At 37.5% G+C, this 25,000-nt stretch overlaps 2 protein-coding genes across 19 annotated transcripts in view; one reads left to right on the plus strand and one right to left on the minus strand.

The window, feature by feature from the left end:
- The window catches only part of LOC135215372 (uncharacterized), a 331,802-nt gene that overhangs the window by 22,887 nt on the left and 283,915 nt on the right, over positions 1–25,000 (minus strand). For 14 of the 18 annotated variants that reach the window (XM_064249949.1, XM_064249937.1, XM_064249943.1 and 11 more), the window contains one exon: positions 7,857–7,871. The exons of the other annotated variants lie outside the window; for them this stretch is intronic. In XM_064249949.1, coding sequence (XP_064106019.1) covers positions 7,857–7,871 — 15 coding nt within the window. The remainder of the gene's footprint in view (positions 1–7,856; positions 7,872–25,000) is intronic. 18 annotated transcript variants of the gene reach the window in all.
- Positions 582–4,911, plus strand: LOC135215307 (tigger transposable element-derived protein 1-like). The gene is made up of 2 exons (XM_064249868.1): positions 582–2,272; positions 4,809–4,911. Exons 1-2 carry the CDS (start codon positions 1,011–1,013, stop codon positions 4,909–4,911), a joined length of 1,365 nt encoding a protein of 454 aa, XP_064105938.1. The 5' UTR covers positions 582–1,010.

Raw genomic sequence — 25,000 nt, forward strand, 5'->3', positions numbered from 1 at the left:
TGGGACCGTTTCTTGGTCAAGGAACTCCTTTACATAGAAGCATGATGGGACAGATGCTGACCAATAGGAGAACAGGATCTTTTGGCGGTGACTAGCATCAGGAACCAATGGGAGAGCGGAAGGATGGTGGCGAGTCTACTGAGTTGCCAGCGTGCCAGTTTTAAAATTGTCCTCGGTGGCCCGGCTGAATCTTGGACCTAACCCTTTCGCAACCTGAATTATTTTTGTATATAAGCAAAAAAAAAAATCTTAATCTTTGCTTTTGCTACCTGAATTTTTTGTATGTAGAGGTTCCGCTATATATATATATATATTTCGCATTCTCCAGATTCGCGGACTCACACACTCGCGGATTTCTCTGGGGAACGTTTCCCCGCATTATTCGCGGAAAATTCGCGCATTCGCGGTATTTTTATATGATAAATATCCACAAATTCCTGTTTTTTTATGAATTTCATCATAAAATGCACTTTTTGTGATAAAACTATTAAAAAAACCAAGTATGAAAATTTTTAGTGGTTTTTCTTGAGTTTTAACTAACAAAATAGGCTGTTTTTAGCATTTTCATAGGGGTTCCAAACATTCGCGGGTTCTAACTATTCACGGGGGGGTCTGGTACGCATCCCCCGCGAATCCGGGGGGACCACTATGTATGTATGTATGTATGTATATATATATATATATATATATATATATATATATATATATATATATATATATATATATATATATATATATATATACAGTTACCATCCGAGTTACGACCTGCGCGAGTTACGTCCACCCGTACTTACGACAGTGTCCGACAGGGGTCTATTTTTTATATTTGGCGGCGTTTACTGTTTGGCAGCGCGGTAGCGTAGTGCGTGCGGCGCGGTATGACAGTTACGACGGCGCCGGCAGCACAGCATCCCAGACAGACTCATCCCAACCACCTCACTCACTGTCTAAGACATTGTAGCAGTACTGTAACATTGTAGCAGGAACATTTTTTTCATTACACCTTTGCCATGGCCCCTAAGAGAAAGTCTGACTCATCAGAATGCAATTCTGCCAAGAAAGCTAGGAAGGCACTGACGTTGGAGATGAAGATGGACGTAATCAAGAAATATGAAGGTGGGATGAAAGTTAATTGTATAAGCAGAAGTCTCCATCTCTCCCACTCCACGGTCTCCACCATTCTAAAGGACAAGGAAAGGATTAAGGACGCAGTGAAAGGAGCAGCCCCAATCAAGTCAACTATTATCACCAAACAGCGTGAAGGACCGATAGCAGACATGGAAAAGTTGTTATTTACGTGGCTGGAAGATAATAGACAAAGAAATGTGCAAGTGATGTTGCGAGCAGTGCAAAGCAAGGCAACAAGTTTATTTAAAATGTTAAAAGAGAAAGGAGGTGAAGAATATGCTTCGTTGGAGTTTATAGCGAGTGATGGGTGGTTTCGTCGATTCCGAGATCGGTACCAAGTGCACCATGTTCTGACGAAAGGCAAGGCTGCTAGCAGTGATGCGCCTGCTGCTAAGGCATTCGTTGAAGAATTTGATAAACTAATTGTGAAAGAAGGATATTTGCCTGAACAGATTTTTAATGTGGACGAAACTGCCTTGTTTTGGAAAAAGATGCAGTGTTTCCAAAGTGGTATTTGGAAACACTGCTGCAAACGCTTCCTCAGAGATTTTGTTGGCTTCGATAACGAAGAGGAATTAAGCAACGTCCGAGGAAAAATTGTTAGCTTGGCAAAGCAACTTGAGTTAGGATGTGAAGAAGAAGAAATTGAAGAACTGATAAGTGAAGAACCTGAGGAATTAACAAATGAAGAACTGTTAGCAATAGAAGAAGAAAGGAAAGCTGAAGAAGAAAGAAGAGAGGAAGAAAAGGAAGTTGTAGAAGAGGAGGAGCCCGAACGAAAGTTTACTGTAAAGGGATTATCGGAAGCCATACAAATGCTTAATACAATACTGCATAAATTGGAAGGAATGGATCCGAATGTTGAACGGTTTGCCCGGATAGAGAGATCTATGCAAGAAGTAATGAGGCCATACAAAGAAATCTACGATGAAAAGAAAAAGCAGAAGATCCAAACGACACTTAGCATGTTTGTCAAACTCAAACGAACACAAAAGCCCGCCTCATCCAGCATCGAAGCCACCCCCTCCCCTACATCAGCCAGCGCAGTAACCACCCCTTCCCCATCCCCTGCCTCACCTGACTTAACAGCTGATCTTTCTTTCGACCGTGCGTATGAAGAAAGTGTTGATGACGTCGAACCAAGCACCAGTGAACATTAATTTTGAGTGTTGTTTTGCTTATTTTTTTACATACATATGTATTTTCTATTTTGTACTACAGTACTGTATGTTCTATTTTTGAACTGTAACTTTTCTATTTTCGTATTTTGATCTTCATTTGTATTTTTGTATAATAAATTCAATTGCAGTAATAAATATTTCATTTCTAAAACCATATTATATTAAGATGTATGTACGTAGTATATCAACTAAGCAACTGAAAAAAAAGCTAAATACATTGCACCTACAGTATAATATTAAAAATATCTCTATGATAAAATGATAAAAGTGAAACTAAAAGGCATAAAAATGATAAATACATAAACAGCTTCTGTACGTATAGTACAACAGTAATATTATTCAACAGAAAAAGTATGATAAAAGTGAAACTAAAAGGCATAAAAAATTATAAATAAACAGCTTGTATATACATATGTACAGTAATATTATTCAACAGAAATATATGATAAAATTATAAAAGTGAAACTAAAAGGCATAAAAATGATAAATAAACAGCTTGTATATACACAATAATATTATTAAACAGAAAAAGTTACTTAAAAATGCAACACATTCATATCATATGTCCTCGAGTACAGTATAATCTTCCACTTTAACCGAGTACTTATAATCCACGTGTCGGCCATTTTGGCTGGTATTTTCGACTAACGACCATTCTGACATACGACCTGTTGGTCGGAACGGATCTAGGTCGTAACTCGGATGGTAACTGTATATATATATATAATATATTATATATATATATATATATATATATATATATATATATATATATATTTATATATATATGTGTCCATATATATTTCTGGGCTTGGCCATGTCGCTCCGTGAAATAGGTTCCTTTCGCACTATTTCTAAGGTAAAATATTGTTATAATACCAAAGAACCGCTAAATTGGAAATGCCCGAATATTCTGGCTCGCTCACCTTTATAAAAGGCATCGGTATGGTTTCTGGGGCGAGTGAAACCACTACCACGGGTCCTTCTCCAATTAGCCTCTCCTACATCAAAAAACCTCAAGAATAGGGGAGCCGACCTACGGCTCACTACCTGCTACTGTGTAGCTTGCGCCTGTGACGTCATTCCTTTGACAGCACTACTACACTGCACACGTGTTTTCTTTTGCTGTGTTGTGTTTCTCGCTTTTTGGAATTTTACTTCACCAAGGATCGTCAATCTGCTTCTGCATCCAAGTTAAGTACTGCTATTATGGTTGACACTATTTAGGGAATGCCTTTGGCCTTTTTTACCGAATTATTTAGGTTTTTCTGGGTCGTCGCCCCACACGGCTTCGGCCCCGAGCCGCCATTACAGCGTGCCCCTTTGTGTCTCCTCATTTCAGGTTTTACGTGGTCTTCCATACCTAGCGAACACGAATTTTTATAGCAGTATTATAATATGATTGTGTTTTTATTATTATTGGTGATGCTTTTTTTACTATATATATATATATATGATAGGTTGATGAGTATATAAAATAAATGTAAACCAAGAAAATATCACTCAAAAATTCAAAATCCCATCGCGTTATCTTAGGCGGTTTTTTTTACTTGACTACATATTACTTATCTAACAACCCCCAATTTATAATCACTTTCCTACAGCAAGACTAATCATTTCTTTTTTATCTATCTATCCACATTAAAAGAAATGTGAAACAATTAAAATAAGTAAATTGGCTTTGGTCATTTTATTAATAATAGGGTGTGAAATGCATTCATTCATACGGAAGAAATCAGCCTGTTCTGGAGAAGAAAATATAAACACACTCTCTCTCTCTCTTTCTTTAATATATTTAATCACGAAAACTTTCCAGTTCAAATGCATATGACTGTTTTAACATTTTCCTAGCATATCACTGCAAACTGTATTGGGTCATTAAACTATTCAGGTCCCTGAATAATAAACTGAACTCCTTTCGGTTAACATGATGACTTATATTTATTGTAAAGGTTTGTTTGTTTGTTTGTATGGTGTTTTTACGTTGCATGGAACCAGTTGCTATTCAGCAACAGGACCAATGGCTTTACGTGACTTCCGAACCACGTCGAGAGTGAACTTATATCACCAGAAATACACATCCCTCACTCCTCAATGGAATGGCCGAGAATCGAACCCGCAACCACCGAGGTGAGAAGCAAACACCAAACCAACCACGCCACTGAAGCGCTTGTGATAGTTAAGGAATCAACTTTTTAACCAGCACTTATTTCTAAGACCTGAAATATTGTGCTTTGTAATCATCATTTTTTGGATAGGAACGCTCATTTTGCGCATTAGTAGAACGTTCTTCTGTAAATTCTTTAACGTAAAAGCTTTAATGAATATGCCTGTCATTTTTAACCCCCTATCCCAAAATATTCTCAATAAGAACCGAATAAAGCCCATGAATTCTAATGACCCAAAAACATAAAATACAACACTTCCCAAATTTTCAGCAGAATTGTTATCACAGATCCATTTTAAAAGGTTTAACAAAAATGGCAGTGGATTTTTTAGTCATTCTGAGAGCATTATGGGAATGCGTGGGTCTGAAAAAATATGTCTTTCGACCAATATGTACAGTGAAGTTAAGTACAGGAAAATAAATCTTCGAATTTGAAATTTCCTTAAAGTAATTACTATATATACAGGTATACATTTATATGTAGAGTTAGCATTCTTTTCCACTAACTCATCAAGTCATGATAGTCATGTTACAGGTCTTAAATAGCATTACCAAAATAAGTGAGAACTAAAAACTCAACAAATCTCATATATTTTTTTTTAAATGATGGTTCCCTCATATAAAACTTATTTCATTAACGAGGCCCTTTCGTTTTATTCTTTCTGAGTTATTTATTAATTCTTTGAATGATCTGCTATCACAGTTGTTAGATTGTTGTAGTACATGTCTCTTACTTAGTTTGTGATAAATTGTTTCACTAGTGTAGGTGCCTTTTCACTTTTGTATTATAAATTTAAATAAAGGTTTTTGTATGTTCATCCCGCGTATCCTATTAGAATGTTTTAATTAAACTTATTTTATGCTTTTCTGGATGATACAGCAGTTTTTAGTTTTCAAACAGTTGTTCATAGCCAAGTGCTCCTTCACTCTTAATTGCTTATGAGTTTGTCTAATTCTTATGCCCTTTTTAAACGGGGTATTACTTAAATCATTTGTTTTAGCTCAAAGGAACAACTTCCTCTATGGCGCAGCGGATATTGGCTTCCCTTATGGATTCAGGGACGATACTCGAAGTGATGGCAGTATTCACTATTGTTATTCAAATGATCTAGGTTATATATCAATCAACATTTGACTTTTTATGTATCCAAGTTAGAAACTAAGAAATCAGGAACTATAACTCATCTTTATTATTCACGTAAAACAGCAATATGTATCCCAAAACTCTAGTCCTAAACTGGAAAAATTATGGTTTAAATTCAGTGGTCGTAAAGATATTTCTTCACACCCTTACTTGCACTTCATAAAAACCCTATGCCTTTAGTACTGTAGATAAAATTATTAGGGTATTTATAATAGTAAAATCCAGTGGATCTTGTTTGGCCTCCCAGGATGACAGTAGGGGAGACATGACACAGCCACCCATCCATTGAGACCGGTTTGTCCACTCCAGGTGGGGGCAGGGCAGACAGCAGCAGGGCAGACAGCAGTAGGAGAGACAGCAGAGAGTAGGGAAGACAGCAGCGCTGGGCTCCAGCGAGCTCCAAACATAATAATGATAGAAACATTTAGGATGTGACTTGCTCTATCAGTGAGTGAGCTGAATAGATGGCTAGTCAAATATCTAAAGAACAGGTGCAAGGGGAAGGATATTGCATAAGAGGTTCTTTTAGGTACTGAGGGGCCTCAGAGAGCATTGACAAACTATATAGTATATCTCTCTATCTATAATCACAGCATTTGAGCAAGATGAGAGAGTATTACAGACGATCTCTAACGCTGAATGTTATATACTCGGGAACTAGGAAACAATTAGTGAGTACAAAGAGAATTAGTATGTATATATGTGTATGTATGTATGTATGTGTGTATATATATATATATATATATATATATATATATATATAATATACACTATATATATATATATACACATATATATATATATATATATATATATATATATATATATATATATATATATATATATAATATACTATATAGATACACATGCATACTTAGATGTAATAGTTATAGAGGAAAAATGCTTCGCTATGGTTAAACTTAATAACACAAAATTCTAAGAGGCAGAAGGCTGTTTGACATTACAGTCGAAAGGAAACTATTTGCTATGTGCAGAAAATTTACTGGCAACATCAACCCAACAATTTTCTGGTCTGATAAAGGTAGCCTTCAATGCAATTATGAATATATACATCTATTACGAATCCAAGTATCTAAAGACGGATATGAACATTCTGGGACAGAAAAGGAAGTACTGTACTTATTCTAATTACTACATCTATTTGAGCATGTCCCTTTGATCTATCGCATTAAATGATATTAGTAAATGAAAAACAACTTACACATATCAAAATCTTAACAACTGATCCTGGAAAAGTTAAAGGACATGAGCAAATATTATTCCAAACTTCCACATTGATTATTATTTGTTGTTGATGAAATGCTAGTTCAAAGGTGATCATCCCTCATAATTTCTTAAGTGCTGGATAAATCCAAATTTGCCCTTTGTAAAACTAAATCTTAACAAAAAATTCCAACATAAAAATTTTTCTAATATACGTATCCATAATACCTTAATATACCTGTTCTGTCCCAATGAAGAGGTAATAAGAGAAGTGCAAAAGATATTAGCAATTACTCACAGTGTAATACCAAAATCTTACCTAACCTGTTCAAATGATACTTAACTTATAAAAGCTTCATGGAAAATCTTCATTTGCTTATTCTTCATTGACCAAATGTTACCTATTCTTAAGCCACATCCTGTTAAAACTGATAACACGATGTAATAGTCCTTCCATTTATGTAAATTCTAACATGAATGTAAATAATGTGAGAGCACACTGCACTTGAAAAAACAGTACTTACTGTTAGATTCATCAAGGATATAAGCAAAAAAACACAATTATCCATATTTCCCAAAGGCAGATGGCTGCATACATATAGTATAAAAGAATATTTCTACACTTCTACAATCCATGAAGTGACATGGAATAATTACTAAAGAACACTAATTTAATGATAAAGCAAAATGCAAAGTGATTTATAATACATCTGTAATTAACTACATAATGTACTTATGAAGTTGACTAATCTCCTCACTTTTTTCACACTAATTACTCTAATACTAATTACTCCAGCTTGATGCAAACTTTCATTAGCTATCTAAAATGACTAATATTTGGAAAGTCTACTACATCTATTATCACTTGGCGTTAGTCAACAGGTAAGACCATTAAGCAAGTACAAGTTCTATGTCGTACATTGCTATACAGTGCTGCACTTGTTATCTGTAACAAGCATAACAAAAGCAGAGAACAATTCTTTCTACCAATTCAAAACTTCATAAAACATACTTCTTGTACGTAGTCCTGTTAGCCAAAAAATACAAATTCATCTGTAGTAAAATTCTTGATATCACCAAGTCTACCTTAAATATTAAAATATTAACAGTTATAAAGATAGAATGGAGAATACCTTAACATATGTTAGTTTAAGATGACCATTCAATTTTCCTCATATATATAAAATAAACTTTTTTTGTAGCACATTCAAATTCCTACAGTTTAAGAAATTTCATTTCTAAGTTACATGCAAAATATCTTGTTAATGAAAAAACTACACACACACACACAAACATACACACATACATATAAACATACATACACAGACAGTGCCCGGTTATGAGAGGGGGCTCCGTTCTCAGCGGGGTGCTGATAAGTGAAAACTGCAATTAAAACTCGGTGATTTATGATGATATGGCGCCACTAATTGGTTGAGGGCGCCTCTGTTAGGTGCGTTATGGGGCCATAACTCTATTATCCGCCCCTTTATGGTGACAATAACCAGAACTTGGAGCATTATGGTGCCATAAATCTGCTTTCTACTGACTTGCCAGCTGGGATGGGATGATTATTTGCCAGTTTCTTTCACTTACACTTGATTTGCCCAAATCAATTCTTTTTGCTACAGTGAAATGCCTATCTAGAGATAATTGCTTTTTACGATTTTCTACACTGCAAAAGTAACTCAGCTCCATAATAAAAACACTGGTGCTGCATTCAGCTTCTGCATGCCTTTGATTGTTTGTTTAAACGACTTTCTTGTGAACAGTTATTTAATCTCTCTTTCCTTTCTTGCATTCTTTACTTATTTATTTGTTTGCAAAATCCTCATAATTATATATATATATAAATAAATTCTGCCATCTGCCAACAGTAAGTTGAAGTATTGTGGCATAATTAATCTCTTTCATGCACTTAAGATCCAAGTGTAAACTCGTCAACAATCATACACACTGGTTATTCTCTCTCTCTCTCTTTCTCACAGATACAACCAGACACACACTATCAATTCCTTTGATTATCCTTGTAAAATGTGAATAAAATTGATTTTGCTATCAAACTTTGCCTACTGCGAACATTTTAGTTTCCTCAAAGGGTTCCCATCTCTCCTCACTCCATCCCTCAGCCAGCTGTGCACCATTTTCACCTAACAGTTTGTAAATCAGTAAATCACACACAAACAAAATTTTCCAAACATTTTACTCCATATAACATACTGTTTTAATTCTTTACATTCTTAATTTACCTTGTGAACACATTAATTGAAGAAAATTTGAAAAAAGGGAATTTTTTTAGTAGCTGGAAGAAATTATCTTGATTCCCTTTGTCTTCGTGGGGACATTTGTTTCATATTTCAAACAGCCTTCTGAAACAGAGCCCCTGCCAGTAACCAGGGACTGCCTGTGTGTGTGTGTGTGTGTGTGTGTGTGTGTGTGTGTGTGTGTATGTATGTATGTATGTATGTATGTATGTATGATGTATCTATATATATATATATATATATATATATATATATATATATCTAATATATTATATCTAATATATATCGATATATATAATTTTCTATATTTATTTATATATCATATATTATATATCTATATATATATTATATATATATATATTATATTATATATATATATAATAATATATATCTATTATATATATAATAATATAATTAATAATATATATATAGATTTATATTATATATATTATATATATATATATCGAATATCTATATAATATGATATTATATATATATATATATCTATATATATAGATATCTATATAAATTATAATAATATATATTATATATATATATATATATGTATATATATATAGATATAGATATTATATATAGATTAATATATATATATCCTTAGATATATAATAAGCTAATTAGATATATATTATAGAATTATATAATATAGATTATTATCAATAGATATATAATTATATAGATATATATAGAATATCGATATTATACTATATCTATATATATATATTATTATTATATATATATATAGATATATATATATATAGATATATAGTCTATAATAGATATAATATAGAATAGTATAGTATCTAGATTATATATATTAATAGATAGATATAATATATAGATATTATATATATATAATAGAATTAGATATATCTAGAATACTATATAGAATATTATTAATATTTTTAGATATTATATATATAGAGATATATTATTAGATATATATATATATAGATTAGATAGATATAATATATATATATCTATATATATATATATCATATATATATCTATATATATATATATATATATATATATATAAATATAATTATATAATATATCTATTATAGATATATATATAAGATATATATATATATAGATATATATATAGATTATTAATATATAGATATATATATATCTTATATATAGTATATTTCATATATATATATATATATATATATAGATATATACAATAATATACAATATATACATATATACATATCCATATATATAATATATTATATATATATATATTATATATATATCTATATATATATATATATATATAGGTACATAATATATAATATATATATATATATATACATATATATAAAATATTATAGATATATAGTATATATATATATATATATATATATATATATATAGAATATACATATTATATATATATATATATATATAGGCAGTCCTAGTAAAACTGAAGGCCAGTTATTGGCAATAGATTTTATGGTTTTTTTCTAGCACCAAAAAATATTTGGTGCCAAATTCCACCATTTCCAGTCATTGGCGCCATTGATGTTAGACCTAACAGAGGCACCATTAACCAGTTATCGGTGCCAACTTTCAGCTATCGGCTTTTTTCACTTATCATTAAGCTGTCGGAACGGAGGCCCCTCGCTTGACCAGGGACTTGGAAAAACTCCTTCGGTCTTAAGATACTTGCAAGAAACTTATTGATGCAACTAAAGCAAATGCTTTTAATGAAAATTGTATAAGAGAAACACTATGCTCTAAAAGTGTGTATAATATATATTTATATATATATATATATATATATATATATATATATATATATGATATATGTATATATATATTTAATATATACACACTTTTAGAGCATAGTGTTTCTCTTATACAATTTTCATTAAAAGCAATTGCTATGGTTGCATCAATAAGTTTCTTGCAAGTATCTTAAGACAGAAGGAGTTTTTCCAATTCTCGTTTGTCAATTTCTGATGAAAAATGCAAATGGACCAGACAGCATGCCCTAAACCACCTGGCACATATGCCCCTCAGTGGATACAAGAGTACCCAATGAAGGCCAAGTAACATGCTTGCTCAATCTGCTGAGGCCCCACCCAACACAAACCTCCAGCTGTTAATCAGCATAGACCATTTGGACGCACACACACACTCAAATTTTATTATACACATTTATTTGTACACAGACACTTGTTTATTTGTAACTTTACATACGCTATAAAATATTATTTTTGTATTTCTGTATTTATTATTGTATTTCTGAATGTAGTTTTGTAATTCTGTATCTGCACACTAACATGTAACATATACCAAATTTTATACTTATTTATTGAAACCCTAGCACATGGTATATTATATCTTGAATATTACTTACCCTCATGTTTAACATTTCACTTTTTGTTGTCGTTCATGTTTTCATGTTCTTTGTAACCAAAACAATGCCCAGAATGGTTAATCTGTTAATCCCTTAACCAACCTGTACCCATACCTCAAAGTCAGTCTTCCCACATAATAATGATAATGATATAAATAGGCCGAAAGGCCAGATTGTAAGTCAGTAGTCGCTTGGTAATACCATATGGGGAAACAGCTGTTGCAGCAAAATTCAATATATGGAAGAAGGAAGTCTGCTTATTTTTCACCAGAAATTGAAGAGTGAGACTGAAAAATCCATTGGTATGAAGATACCTATAAGAAACTTACTGATGTTACTAAAGCAATTGTTTTTAATGAATATATATATATATATATATATATATATATATATATATATATATATAGTAGATAATATATATATATATTCATACTACATACATACATACATAACATACATACATACATACATATCATATTCGTTGTATTCCACATGGGAAAATGAAAAAAATGTGTCAGAAAATGCCCAACAATTTCGTCCTCCAATGGACCTCTTCTTGGAACGTCCATTGGAGGATGAAACTGTTGGGCATTTTCTGACACATACCTTTTTCATTTTCCTATGTGGAATACAACGGAATTACATCTTTGTGCTTAAGAAGATTAACAGTACTATACATACATCATACATACTATTTATATATATATATATATATATATATATATATATATATATATATATATATATATATATATATATATATATATATATATATATATATATATATTCATACACACACACACACACACACACATACATACATACATTCATATATATATATAAAATATATATATATATATATATATATATATATATATATATATATATATATATATATATATATGTATGTATATATAAATTTATAACTGAATCATGAAAGTTAGGAACGTGATAAATCCATAAAAGGGATTTTGACAAAGGAAAAATCTATTTCTGGGGGAAGACCTGTGTCGCCGGTAAAATGTTCCTGTAGCACACATTTCTAGGTATACATAGATGCTAAATATACCAGAGAAAAAAGCTATATGGAATGCTGGAGTTACTACCTCCAGCTCGCTCACCCCTATAGGGTGTCGGTATAGCACAAGGGTGAGTGGAAGCCACTACCACAGATGCTTTGCCAATTAGAAGTCTCCTCTCAAAATCCCTCTCTAGATAGGTGCCGTTACAACGTCTACCTTCCACTTGCTACTACTAGTACTACCTCTGCCCGAAACCGTCATTCCTGAAATACGCACCCAAGCTTGGGCCAGCTAAAGGGCGGGGGACCAGGAGAAAAGAGGGATGGGTTCACTGGGCGACACAGGTCTTCCCCCAGAAATAGATTTTTCCTTCGTCGAAATCTCTTTTCTGGGTTCGACCTGTGTCGGCCGATGAATCAGAGAATTGGCCATACAAGCTTGGTAAACCATAAAATTTAGATATAGTATAAGGAAAATAAAAAATTTTCTTCTTAAAATTATGTTTTAATAACCAATGTAAGAATAGTAAGTTACAAATGGTAAAAAAAGTACCAAATATGACCAAATCCATACTATCCTGGGAAAAACCACAGGTAATGAACACACAAAAAAAACAAATAATTATGAACTATGTACATGTCCAGGAGTTGGTTGATGAGCAATCCAGACCGGGACATAAGGCAGAAAGGCAGGGATTACAAGCGAGGCAGGTAGGTGAGAGCGAGTATCAAAAGGAAAAAATAATAGCAAAATAATAGAATACAAATATAGTTACAAAAACTAGGCCATATCAGGGGAGACAATGCTCCCTGCAGCCACTGCCGAATATTTAAGGGCCTCTAAATTCTTCAGATAGTGGCATTTAAATACTGTCGGGGATTTCCAACCCGCATATTTTTTAAGATCCTCGAAGTTCATATTATGAAAATAATTAACTGAGGTAGCCACTGCCCGGATATCATGGACATGAGGGACTGAATCCAGATTGACTTGTTTAATAAAATAAAGAATTTGTTGTCTGATTCCCTTCAAGGAAATGGTTCCACCTTTTTCTCTAATAAAAAGAGGACCTGAAGACCTTTTAGAAGTTCTGCCCAGTTAAGATTTTAATGTAACGATAGGACATAATGATGGGTCCTGTGGGAGAGGTACAATCTTCCATGGAGACCACCTGTTTTGTGGGTCTTCATTCTTTGCTAGGAATTTCCGATCTGGGGAGAGTAGAACTTCTCCTGACGGGAGGAATTCAATATGATTTGGTTCTCTAGAGAGAGCCGACAGTTCAGATATTCTGGCGCCTGAGGCCAGACTCATTAAAAATAATGTTTTCCTGAGAAGGGTTATATATGAGCATGATTCATTATCAGTATCTGAAGCCAACCTCAGTGCATCGTTTTAAAAACCAGGAGACCGTGTGAGGACTGTCCACCAGTCTCAGACGAGCACATGCTCGAGGGATAGACAAGAAGTACGAATCTGTCATATCAATATTAAAGCCAAACTAAAATATCTTCCTCAAGGCAGATTTAGTCGTAGTAATGGTACTAGCAGCTAGGCCTTTTTCGAACAGTTCTAAAAAATGAAATCCCCAGATTCGTAGTCATCTCCTGGACATCTGATTCTTTTAGAAAGATGGCTAACTTCCTTACTGCTGAATCATACTGCCTGAGTGTTGATTCTCTTTTGTCTGACTCCACGAACAGGATGTTTAGTGGGTCAATACTAGCATCCTTCTGTGCCACAAACTTCGTGAAGTCCATAAAGTTGGGGCATTCAGAATTCTTGAGGAAGCTGACACAGTCCGAGTTTGTACTATTTGAGTCAGTTTTGGGTTGGGAATCCGTCTGGGACGGGGATTCAACTCTAGTAGAAGAGGAAACCAATTGCTCTTCGGCCAGTTGGGTGCTACCAATGCTACCTGTCCTCTGAAAGATCTGAGTTTGAGCAGAACTTTCATCAAGAGGTTTATTGGCAGAAATATGTAAATCTTCTGCCAATTGTTCCTGTCTATGGACATTGCATCTGTGGCGTGAGCTAGAGGATCCAGATTGGGAGCCACATAACACGGAAGTTTGTGATTGGACTCCATGGCAAACAGGTCTACCTGAAGGCCTGGGATTTGTTGGCAAATCCAATGGAATGATTTTGTGTCCAAGGACCACTCCGACTCCAGCGGAGTTGTTCTGGATAGTGAGTCTGCAATGACATTCTGTACTCCTGCCAGGTGAGTAGCTGACAGGTGCCAATGATTTTTCGTTGCCAACGAAAATATCGCAATCATTACATGATTTATTTTGCTCGACTTGGAGCCCCCTCTGTTTATGCAATGAACTATCACTGCGCTGTCCAAGACTAGTCTTACACGAATGTTCTTGACTGGAGCTAGACGTTTCAAGGTCAGCAAAATGGCCATTGCCTCTAGGACGTTGATGTGGAACAGGCAGAATGTTTTCGACCACGTTCCTTGAACCTTCCTGTACTGGGAGTAGCCCCCCAAACCGCTCAGAGAGGCATCCGTGTGGACTATCAGAGACGGCGGGGGAAATTGTAGTGGTACTGATTTGGAGAGACCCCGGACTTCCGTCCATGGACGGAGTCTTTTCTTTAATATCGGCGGAATCAAGGAGATTTTGTGTCTGAACTTTTTGTTGGCTCTTTTCCGCCAAACCCGATTAATATCCTTCAGTCTGGCTTTCAACAGAACATCTGTTATTGAGGCAAACTGGAGAGAACCTAGAATTCTCTCTTGGGTACGACGAGAAGCCCGTTTGTTCTTGAGGAATTGTCTCGTAGCTTTTGCTATCTCTCTGCACTTCTTTGGCGGGAGAGAGAGTTTGTGTGGGGTTAGGTCCCATTGAATTCCCAACCATTGAAAGCGAGATGCCGGAATGAGACGGGACTTTTCCTTGTTTATCTGGAAACCCAGGTATTCTAGGAATTCTATTACTTTGGCTGTTGCCTTGCGACATTCCTCGTCGTTGGTTGCCCAAATGAGCCAGTCGTCTCGGTAAGCTACTAACATTACCCCTTGAGCTCTTAGCTCTTGAACCACTGTCTCTCCTAGTTTGGTGAATATTCTGGGCGCTATGTTGAGCTCGAATGGCATGACTTTGAACGAGTAAGCTTGTTTTCCTAGTTTGAAGCCTAGGTATGGAGAGAAGTTTCTTGCTATCGGTACATGATAGTAAGCATCTGTAAGATCAATAGAGGTGGTGACGACCCTACGAGGAAGTAAGGTCCGCACCTGCAAGACGTTCAGCATGCGGAACTTGTCGTATTGAATGTATGAGTTGAGATGGGACAGGTCCAGAATCACTCTTCATTTGTCTGAGTCCTTCTTTGGTACACTGAACAGCTGTCCTTGAAATTTCAGGTGACTGTCATTGGAAACTGGTGAAAACTGACTGGTGGAGGAGGCCCTTTCTTCCATTTCCACCCCAGACCTTTCGATACAATACTGTGGGCCCACGAACTGAAGGTCCAATGGTTCCCGGAGAGGTACAGTCTCCCGCCCACCTGCAGAGCCTCATTGACTGGTTGAGGTCTTACTTCCCCTGCCTCCTCTGAAGCCTCTGCCTCTAGAGCCAGCTCTCTGTCGGAAGGCACCTCTGGCTCTGCTACTCCTTGCGTGTCTATTAAAGCCTCGAAATGCCTCTTGTGATTCAAAGGAGGCGTTGAAAGCTGGGTAAGTTACAAGGGTGGCCGAACTCGAAGGCTGTTGAGTAGGTTGACTCTGCAGCAGAACAAACTGTTGTTGTGGCTGTGCCTTAGATATTGAACGCTTGTTGATCTGGGAGACAGGAACTGCCTGCACTATTGTCTGAGACTGAGAGGTCTGGAAAGGCTCATACTTCCTAGGCCTTTTCCTACCTTTCGATTGTGGTCCGGGGGTCTCGAACTTCCTTTTGAAAGGAAGTCCCCAACAGACACGAAGGTTCTGGTTAGCTCTAGCCGCCTCGCTGAGGACGCTGTTAACCATGTCCTCAGGAAAGAGGTTGGCACCCCAGATCGACACCTTTATGAGCCTGTTCGGCTCATGCCTGATGGAAGCATAAGCAAAGACATGCTACCTGCAGGCTCGTCTAGCCACTATAAAATCAAGTGGTGACTGAGTTAATTGACCTGCTCAGTCTGCATCTTGTTTCGAATTCCGCCTTGACCATGAGGTTCGGAATTCTAGGCAAACGTTCACCGAATTGTGTGGAGGCACACTCCGGGTCGAGTTTGCCCACCGTGAATGTTGCCGGAGCGCCAGCCCAACACTCTAGGTCTCCGGGAAAGAGCAAAGAGGTAGCCTCCATCTCTTTTAGCTGAGGCATAGGTTTGTCCTCCATTCCGGCTTGCAGTGTCAATTCTGCAATCTTTGACGTGCAAGGAGTCGGAACGTCCTCTGGCGCTACAAACATGGTATAGCAACCTTTGTGGGTTGTCAACTTGGTGTTGACACACTCCCATTCCGTGAGGGTGCAGACCCATGCCGACTGAGCCTGATCCCTAGGGTAGATAACTGTCTCTTTTGGGACCTTGTCTACCCAGACCAACGCTTCCTCGGCTAGTCTAGCGTAGCCCGGGAAGGGGAATTGTAGGCCCGACGGGAAGAACTCATAGTCTTCCACGGGTCGGGTTCCGCAACCTTCAATTGTAAGCTTGCCCTCTGAAAACGGGGCATGCAGAGCCAACCACCATGGGTTGCTATTCTCAAATGGCGGAAGCTTGGATGCGTCCGGCACCGCAAAGGACTGTGGTGTGTTTCCGGAGTGGAGGAATCCGGTCAACAATTCCTCCTGGGCCTGTAACCTCTGGGTCAGAGACATGATGGACTGACCCGATGTCTCTAGACCTGAGGCGAGTTGAGTGGACATCGATACGAGTCTCGAGTCCACTACTTCGCTCATCTTCCACATGAGAAGATTTACAAACGCCTCTTGGTCGAAGCCAGACTCTGCCGGTCTGACTTTGGAAGACTTAGCTCTCGACCCCTTGGGTGGGGGAGTAGCTCTAGCTGAGGAAGTCGAAGGCTTGAGAGCCGATGACGACCTGGCGGAGTCTGCCGGAGAAGGCTTGGCTGGTTTACCTGCCTTTGGCAGGGACTTCGTCTTCAAGGTTTTTACCTTGGGGATTACCAAGCCCGACCTATTCCAAGTGGAAGTGGACTTCACAGGGAAGCCCTGAAAGGAAGGAGGAGTTGGACTGAAATGTAGACTAGTCCCATGACTACCTGCCTCACTTACCTCCCTACCTATGTCGTGTTCCTCAGTGGCCATAGGCTCTCGGTGCAGGCTGATGGGGGCCACCTCCTCTGTCACAACGTCACACAAGCCCTCTTGGTCCTCCTGGGGGGCTTGGGTCTCCTGGCGGATACGCTCAATGATGGGAGCCGCTACTCCCGCCAGTACTGCTGCCGAAACTGGGGCATTGGGGTAGAGGAGGGCGCACAACTCCTCCGACAGCACGTAGGGTTGGCCGGCTCGCACGTTTCTACCAATCCCCCTACCCAGGTCTTGAGCGCCAGATCAACCTGTAAGAAATAACCAAATTAGGTTCCCCAATGCTGGGGAATTTTCCCAAACGAAATGTGTAACATAAAATTCAGGGTAACAATGAGGCGAGTATGCTACCTACCAACTCATCAGTTACAATCCTAACTAGGTCGTAACACACTGTGCAGGCTTCCAGGTGCCAGACCGCGCGTCCCTCCAAGTGGATGGCGCAGTTGGCATGAGACCGGCAGACCTCATGCCCATACGGCTTGTACAGGACGGCCGGACAACCCATCTCCTGGCATTGGACCATCTATAAGTTTAAAAGATAAATGAGTATCGTCAGATAATGCTGCCGGAGTTAATTCCGGCGGTATGAGTACACTTCAACTAGATATTTAACCAGCTAAAGGCAATTTCGAGTATAATCTTCAACTTGCTTGTTATTAATAAAGCTCTGGATGTCTCCGCCTGCTCCGGAATCCATACTTGGGTATTGTCAAAGCTATAACCAGCGGAGAGGGCCTGATACAAGCAGAACAGGGGAATAAGGCAAAACCTAAGCCTGAGTATGATCGCACCAGAGTAGAGTAGCGAAACCTAACCATTTGTAGGCGCATTCTCTGAGCCCAGTTCCGCCCCCACCGGAGTGGGGAGCAGTGATAACATAGAAGATGGAAAACAAAGCGGCGGGAACAATGGTACATAGAACTCCGGTGTGTACCTTCTGACGTGTGTGATGGTAGACCACACTTCGCCGGAATAAATACAGGCCCGGAGACATACCAACAGATGCTACATAACAAATTTTCTCAACATTAATCTCTGAATGTCTCCGCCTACTCCAGAATCCATAATCTCGTTATCACAACTGCTAAAACCGGCGGGGTTGGGCTGATATGAGCAGAACATGGAAAATAGGTAAAACCTAGGCCTGAGTCTGATCGCACCGGAGAAGAGAAGCAGTTCCAAGTTAATAGAAACACAGCTCTAAGCCCAGTTCCGCCCCCACTGGAGTGGGGAAGCAGCGATAACATAGAGGAGTACGGAAAACAGAGCGGCGGAACAGTGGTACGTACAATCCAGCATATAGCCTACTGGCAGGTGTGATGGTAGACCCCACCTCGCCAGAAAACACACGGGCCCGGAGACATACCAATAGAGATTACATAATCTACTAATCACCTAATCTCCTCCGACTAATCCCCTGGATTAAGCTCTACGCTCTAGCTGTCGTTCATCGGTAAGATTACTTGGGCAGTGAGCTAACTAGGCAGCGCCGGAACGTGTCCAGGACAGGGGTGGGGGTTGGGGGGGGGAGAGGAGTGTCTGGAGGAGAGTGGAAGAGTTGTGATCGCCTGGCCACAGCAACTGATCAGTGAAAAACCACCTCTCGGAAGCCGTAAACTAGCCTACCACTAAAGGGGGCAGAAGACAGTAGCCCAACTGACACCCTAAAGGGGGCAATGGCCCAGGCTACACTCAACAAAGACAATTCATATAATAATTGATGAGGAATTACTGGAAGAACTGCGAAAAGGGGGTTGGGGGAAGGAGGAGAGAGAGTAACGCACCCAGCTAAGATCCCAGTCTAACCCTCCGAGATCGGTACAGATCCGGTCAGGTAGGCTAGTATGGCCCCGAAAAAGGACGTCATGAAGAGGACGGATAGATCCTAACTCAATCCTCCAAAATCGAATCTTCCGATCTGGTCAGGTACGATAGGTCTAGGCCCTACAAGCATGACAAGAGAGAGACACTCTGTCCTGGACCACCCTCCAAGCAAACATCTGCCTGGTTGGGTGGCAGTAAAAGGGGCCACAAGGGTGGAGGGATATACAAGATCGCCTGGCCTACCCTCCAAAACCTAGCCTAGGTCTGGTCGGATATGCCAGGGAAGGACATCACGAAGAACTTCCAACCTCATCAAAAGTAAAACAATTATATGAATAGTTTATCACAAAAGTGCATATAATCAAGTGAGTTACTGACCATAATCGAAAACTACACAAGAAATATACATGCATGAGTACCGCAAAAGAAAGAGGAATCTTCCTCTCCAACAATAACTGGCGTTCTGCTAGGCTAGCCTAGAATTCCAAAAAACACAATACTCGCGCATAATGTATGAAGCATATAACCGTACGCACGAAGGGGAACTAACACGCTCCTGAGGGGCTGAGGCTAACGAAAAGGTGCCCCAAAAGGCTAAAAATGTAAGATAATCGTAAAAAAGAAGGCCTCAGAATACGTCAGGAGCGAGATGGGCCCTATAATAGGCTAATAACGTAAGGATAAAACCCGTAAAAATAAGGCTCCAGAAATCGACAGGAGCGAGAATAATGAAAAAGAATACGAAAACAGTAGCCTAACTAGTGAAGTGCTAAACAGTGGACAAAATACATCACGAGATAAAAACTGAAATAATCACGCATGCCGTCAGTCATGCACCCAAATTGGCGGATCAAAAGAGAGTCATACCCGGCTCATGAGGACAAAAGGACTTAAATAAAGGGCCAAAATCGGATGCATCGTGCCCCCACGAGATTCAAAAACGATAATGGAATACAGGCAGTCCCCGGGTTACGACGGGGGTTCCGTTCTTGAGACGCGTCGTAAGCCGAAAATCGTCGTAAGCCGGAACGACGCTTGGAAATATGTCTTAAACTAATAAAAAGTTATAAAAACCTAGTTTGTAATCCTTTGGTTACACTACATGTTGTTTTCCTGTAGTTTTATGTACAACCTGGGAGTTATTTTTCATAAAAGAATGCTAGTTCTTGAAGGTAAAAACTATTGTAATCCTCTGGTGACACTACATTCTTGAAGTTTTATGTTCAACCTGGAGTGATTTTGCCAAATCTTGAGGGCTACAAGAACAGCTGATTACTATTTACGTATCATATAGACTAATTAAAGTAAACGTATCTTTAAATAGGCTTATATATTATTATCAACAAAACATTTCCTGCCATGAGTCAGAGGCCATTTAATGAAACGAACACTTCTCTGTCCTATCTGTTCAGAAAATAAACATTACGTCAATCCCCGAGACCATTGTTGCCGCCAAGGCGTCTCTCTCTCTCTCTCTCTCTCTCTCTCTGATCAAATTACACTGGAACCTTGACATACGATTGCCCTAATATACGAATGTTTTGAGATACAACAAAAAATTTTCGAAAATACAAGCTTTGATATACAACGAAATATTTGAGATACGATTTTGCAACGAGTGTTAGTTGTATAGGCGACCGATAAATGGCGTTCAGTCTGTTTGTTTGTTGGTGCTGCATGTTAACACGTCGTTGTTTAGTTCGTTGTATTTGCGCCTATTTTTCGTGTTATTTTGTCTATTTTATTATTAACCATGGGTCTCAAAGCTAAAGACAAAGCAGGTGATAAGAAGAAACCCAAGAAAATGATTTCGATGGAAGCAAAACATGAAATTATAGCAAAGCATGAACGTGGCGTTCGTATCGTCGATTTGGCAAACGAGTATGGTCGAAATCCTTCTACAATATCCACGATCATCAAGCAGAAGGAAGCTATAAAAACCTTCCAAAGGCCTCACCATTATTTCTAAACTACGAACTGATTAAAAAAATAAATAAAAATTAGTTTAGCATTGTTATTTCATTTGTGTTTATTACGTAGTTATTAGTGTACATACGTAAATAAAAAGAGAACAAATCGTTCCCTGCCACCCTTCCCTACCTCCTCCCCCTGCTGGCCTCACGTCATCTTTCGTTGTGGCAAGTAAAATTCCTTTCTTTCTTTTTTAATTGATTTTATTAACATTTATTATCATTTATCACATTGCTATGTTATTTTATCATTATGTGTGTTATTACTCGTTTATTTGTGTATAAATTGTGTATATTATATGTAATTTAGCTGTGTTTAGGTGTGGTTTCATACCGCTAGAACGGATTAATACATATTACATTATTTTTAATGGGAAAAAATGCTTTGAGATACAACTGTTTTGATATACGACGATGGTAACGGAACAAATTAAATTCGTATGTCAAGGTTCCAGTTACTGGATAATGTCTCTCTTTGGATACTTCGATTTTGCCAAATCTTGAGGGCTACAAGAACAGTTGATTACTATTTACGTATCATATAGACTAATTAAAAAGTAAACGTATCTTAAATAGGCTTATATTATTAGTATCAACAAAACATTTACTGGCATGAGTCAGAGGCCGTTTAATGAAACAACACTTATCTGTCCTTAACTAGGAGCGTCGGAAGATGCCTCTCTCTCTCTCTCATCTCTCTCTCTCGCTGCTCTCTCTCTCCTCTCTCTCTCTCTCTGATCAAATTACTGGATAATGTCTCTCTTTGGATACTTGGAATTTGTTATTATTACTGGAAACAAGCAATGATTTTTTCATTATTTGCGCTTTTGGACTGTTATATGTAAACTTTGTGCACCGCAAGCTAGTATGTATTCATTCGCTCGGAAACTAGTTCCGCATATGAGGACTGTCACTAAAAAACATCGAAAAAATACGACATAAAAAGTGTCGAAAATCATCATAACCTCAAATTTTTGTTGTAATCTAACCAGAAACTTATTTTACTAATATACTGTGCTAAACTATAAAGGATTTTTATCAAAGTATGCGTTTTTTAAAAGCTTCGTTAACTCGGAGCGTCGGAAGCGTCAGCGTCGTAACCTCGGAACAAGCGTCGTAACCCAGGACGGATTTTTCCATTGAATATTTAAGAAAAGCGTCGTAACCTCGGAAACGTCGTAAGCCGGAACCGTCGTAACCCGGGGACCGCCTGTACTCAACTTAGATGAAGAAGCTTGGAGATCTTGAGAAAACATGCTTCGCCAAAAAACACTTCCTGGGAACAGCGAAAAACGGCACGTGCAGACACGAGAAGTGCTAAACCAGGAAAGAAGGTTTTGGGCTGAGGTAGTAGTAGTAGCAAGCGGAAGGTAGACGTTGTAACGGCACCTATCTAGAGAGGGATTTTGAGAGGAGACTTCTAATTGGCAAAGCATCTGTGGTAGTGGCTTCCACTCGCCCTTGTGCTATACCGACACCCTATGGGGGTGAGCGAGCTGGAGGTAGTAACTCCAGCATTCCATATAGCTTTTTTCTCTGGTATATTTAGCATCTACTTATGCCTAGAAATGTGTGCTACAGGAACATTTCACCGGCCGACACAGGTCGAACCCAGAAATAAAGATATATGCCACGAGGGAAGATAAACAACCGAGTATCCGCGAGATCTTTCGACGTTCAAACGTCCTTTACTTAGCAGATGAAGTGACATACATGAGGAAATAACAATACAAGAAGAGTCATATAACTGACAGATAGGAATTATACAGAGATAAGTACCTAGAATCCGACACACCTGGAAGATGAGTAACCTTCCCAAACAAGCATAAACAATGGGTACAATTAAAGGATTAAGACAAACATCTCAGACACAAGGACAAGACACTTAAAGGATTATAGGTGACAGCTATTCAGAACTTTGGTAAACAAAAACATATTCACAATACATATAAAACATACATTACAACAAAGATATCTATAAGGCAACTAATTTTTTATTAAATCTGTAATTATATCTTTGAGGTCATTCTTAAACATGTTACAAATACAAGGATCTAAATGAAACAGGTCACGATTAATGTTGAAATTACAATGAGAAGTAAGTTGTATTAAAGCAGATTTTAAAAGATTTCGTGATAAGACATCTTTTGACCTTGCAATTACTGAACTACCATTCCAATTTATTTGGTGGTTGTTTTCACTAAAATGAATGAATATTGCATTAGATGTTTGCCAAGTTTTTACAGAATATTTATGCTGCCTTAACCTTACTTCTAAGCCCTTGCTCGACTGTCCAAGATAAAATGAGGGACAATCCACACATGGAATTTTATATATTATGCTAATGCTTTCTCCTTGAATTGTACCCATTGTTTATGCTTGTTTGGGAAGGTTACTAATCTTCCAGGTGTGTCACATTCTAGGTGCTAATCTCTGTATAATCCCTATCTGTCAGTTAAACGACTCTTCTTGTATTGTTATTTCCTCATGTATGTCAGTTCATCTGCTAAGTAAAGGATGTTTGAACGTCGAAAGATCTCATGGATACTCCGTTGTTTATTTTTCCTTGTGGCATATATCTTTATAATATATATATATATATATATATATATATATATATTATATATAAATCTATATATATATATATATATATATTATATATATATATATATATAGTATATATATATATTATATATATATATATATAATATATATATATATATATATATATACAGTAGTACCTCGATACGAAATTAATCCGTTCCGAGGCAGCCTTCGTATAATGAGTTTTTCGTATCTTGGAACACATTTTACATGTAAAATGGCTAATCCGTTCCAAGCCCTCCAAAAACACCCCATTAAATTTCATAATAAAGCTAAATTGACCTATAAACAATGAAATACTACAACAATTTGGACCATTCAATACCTAAATTAAGAATAAAAATCTAAACCTGTAAATAAAGTGTATATTAGTGTACAAGAAATATTATTACTGTAACGTAAAATGTCGAAGCTTACCTTTCGAGTGAGGCTATCTCCGAAAGTGGTGGCAGAGGAGGAGGAGGAGGACAAACGGCAGATACGTACACTTAACTTTACGAAACACATAAAAAAATGTCAGAAAAACAAACTAAACTTTACAAAACACATTAACAAAACTGTAACACTTAACTTTACAAAAAACTTAAAATAAAATTTATTTTGTCTTTTCTTGATTTTTACATTTCGTTTTACTTTTTTATAGTTTACGTAATTTCAATTTCTTCACCACCGAATTGATGCCAGTCCGCTTACGGAATTTTTCGAACCACCCATGAGAAGCCTTGAACTCTGGGGTTGCCGTTGATGTCCCCTCTCCGCCGTCGTCTTTGGCTTGGGCAATCAAATCGCCAAAAATAGCGCTGGCCTTCTGGCAGA

This window comes from Macrobrachium nipponense, chromosome 5 (assembly GCF_015104395.2).
Source record: "Macrobrachium nipponense isolate FS-2020 chromosome 5, ASM1510439v2, whole genome shotgun sequence".
Classification (NCBI taxonomy): Eukaryota; Metazoa; Arthropoda; class Malacostraca; order Decapoda; family Palaemonidae; genus Macrobrachium; species Macrobrachium nipponense.

Coding starts and splice junctions, on each gene's coding strand:
- LOC135215307 (XM_064249868.1), top strand. CDS start 1,011: ATGGCCCCTAAGAGAAAGTCTGACTCATCAGAATGCAATTCTGCCAAG. Junction 2,273..4,808: donor GTTGATGACGTCGAACCAAG/CACCAGTGAACA, acceptor TGGATTTTTTAG/TCATTCTGAGAGCATTATGG.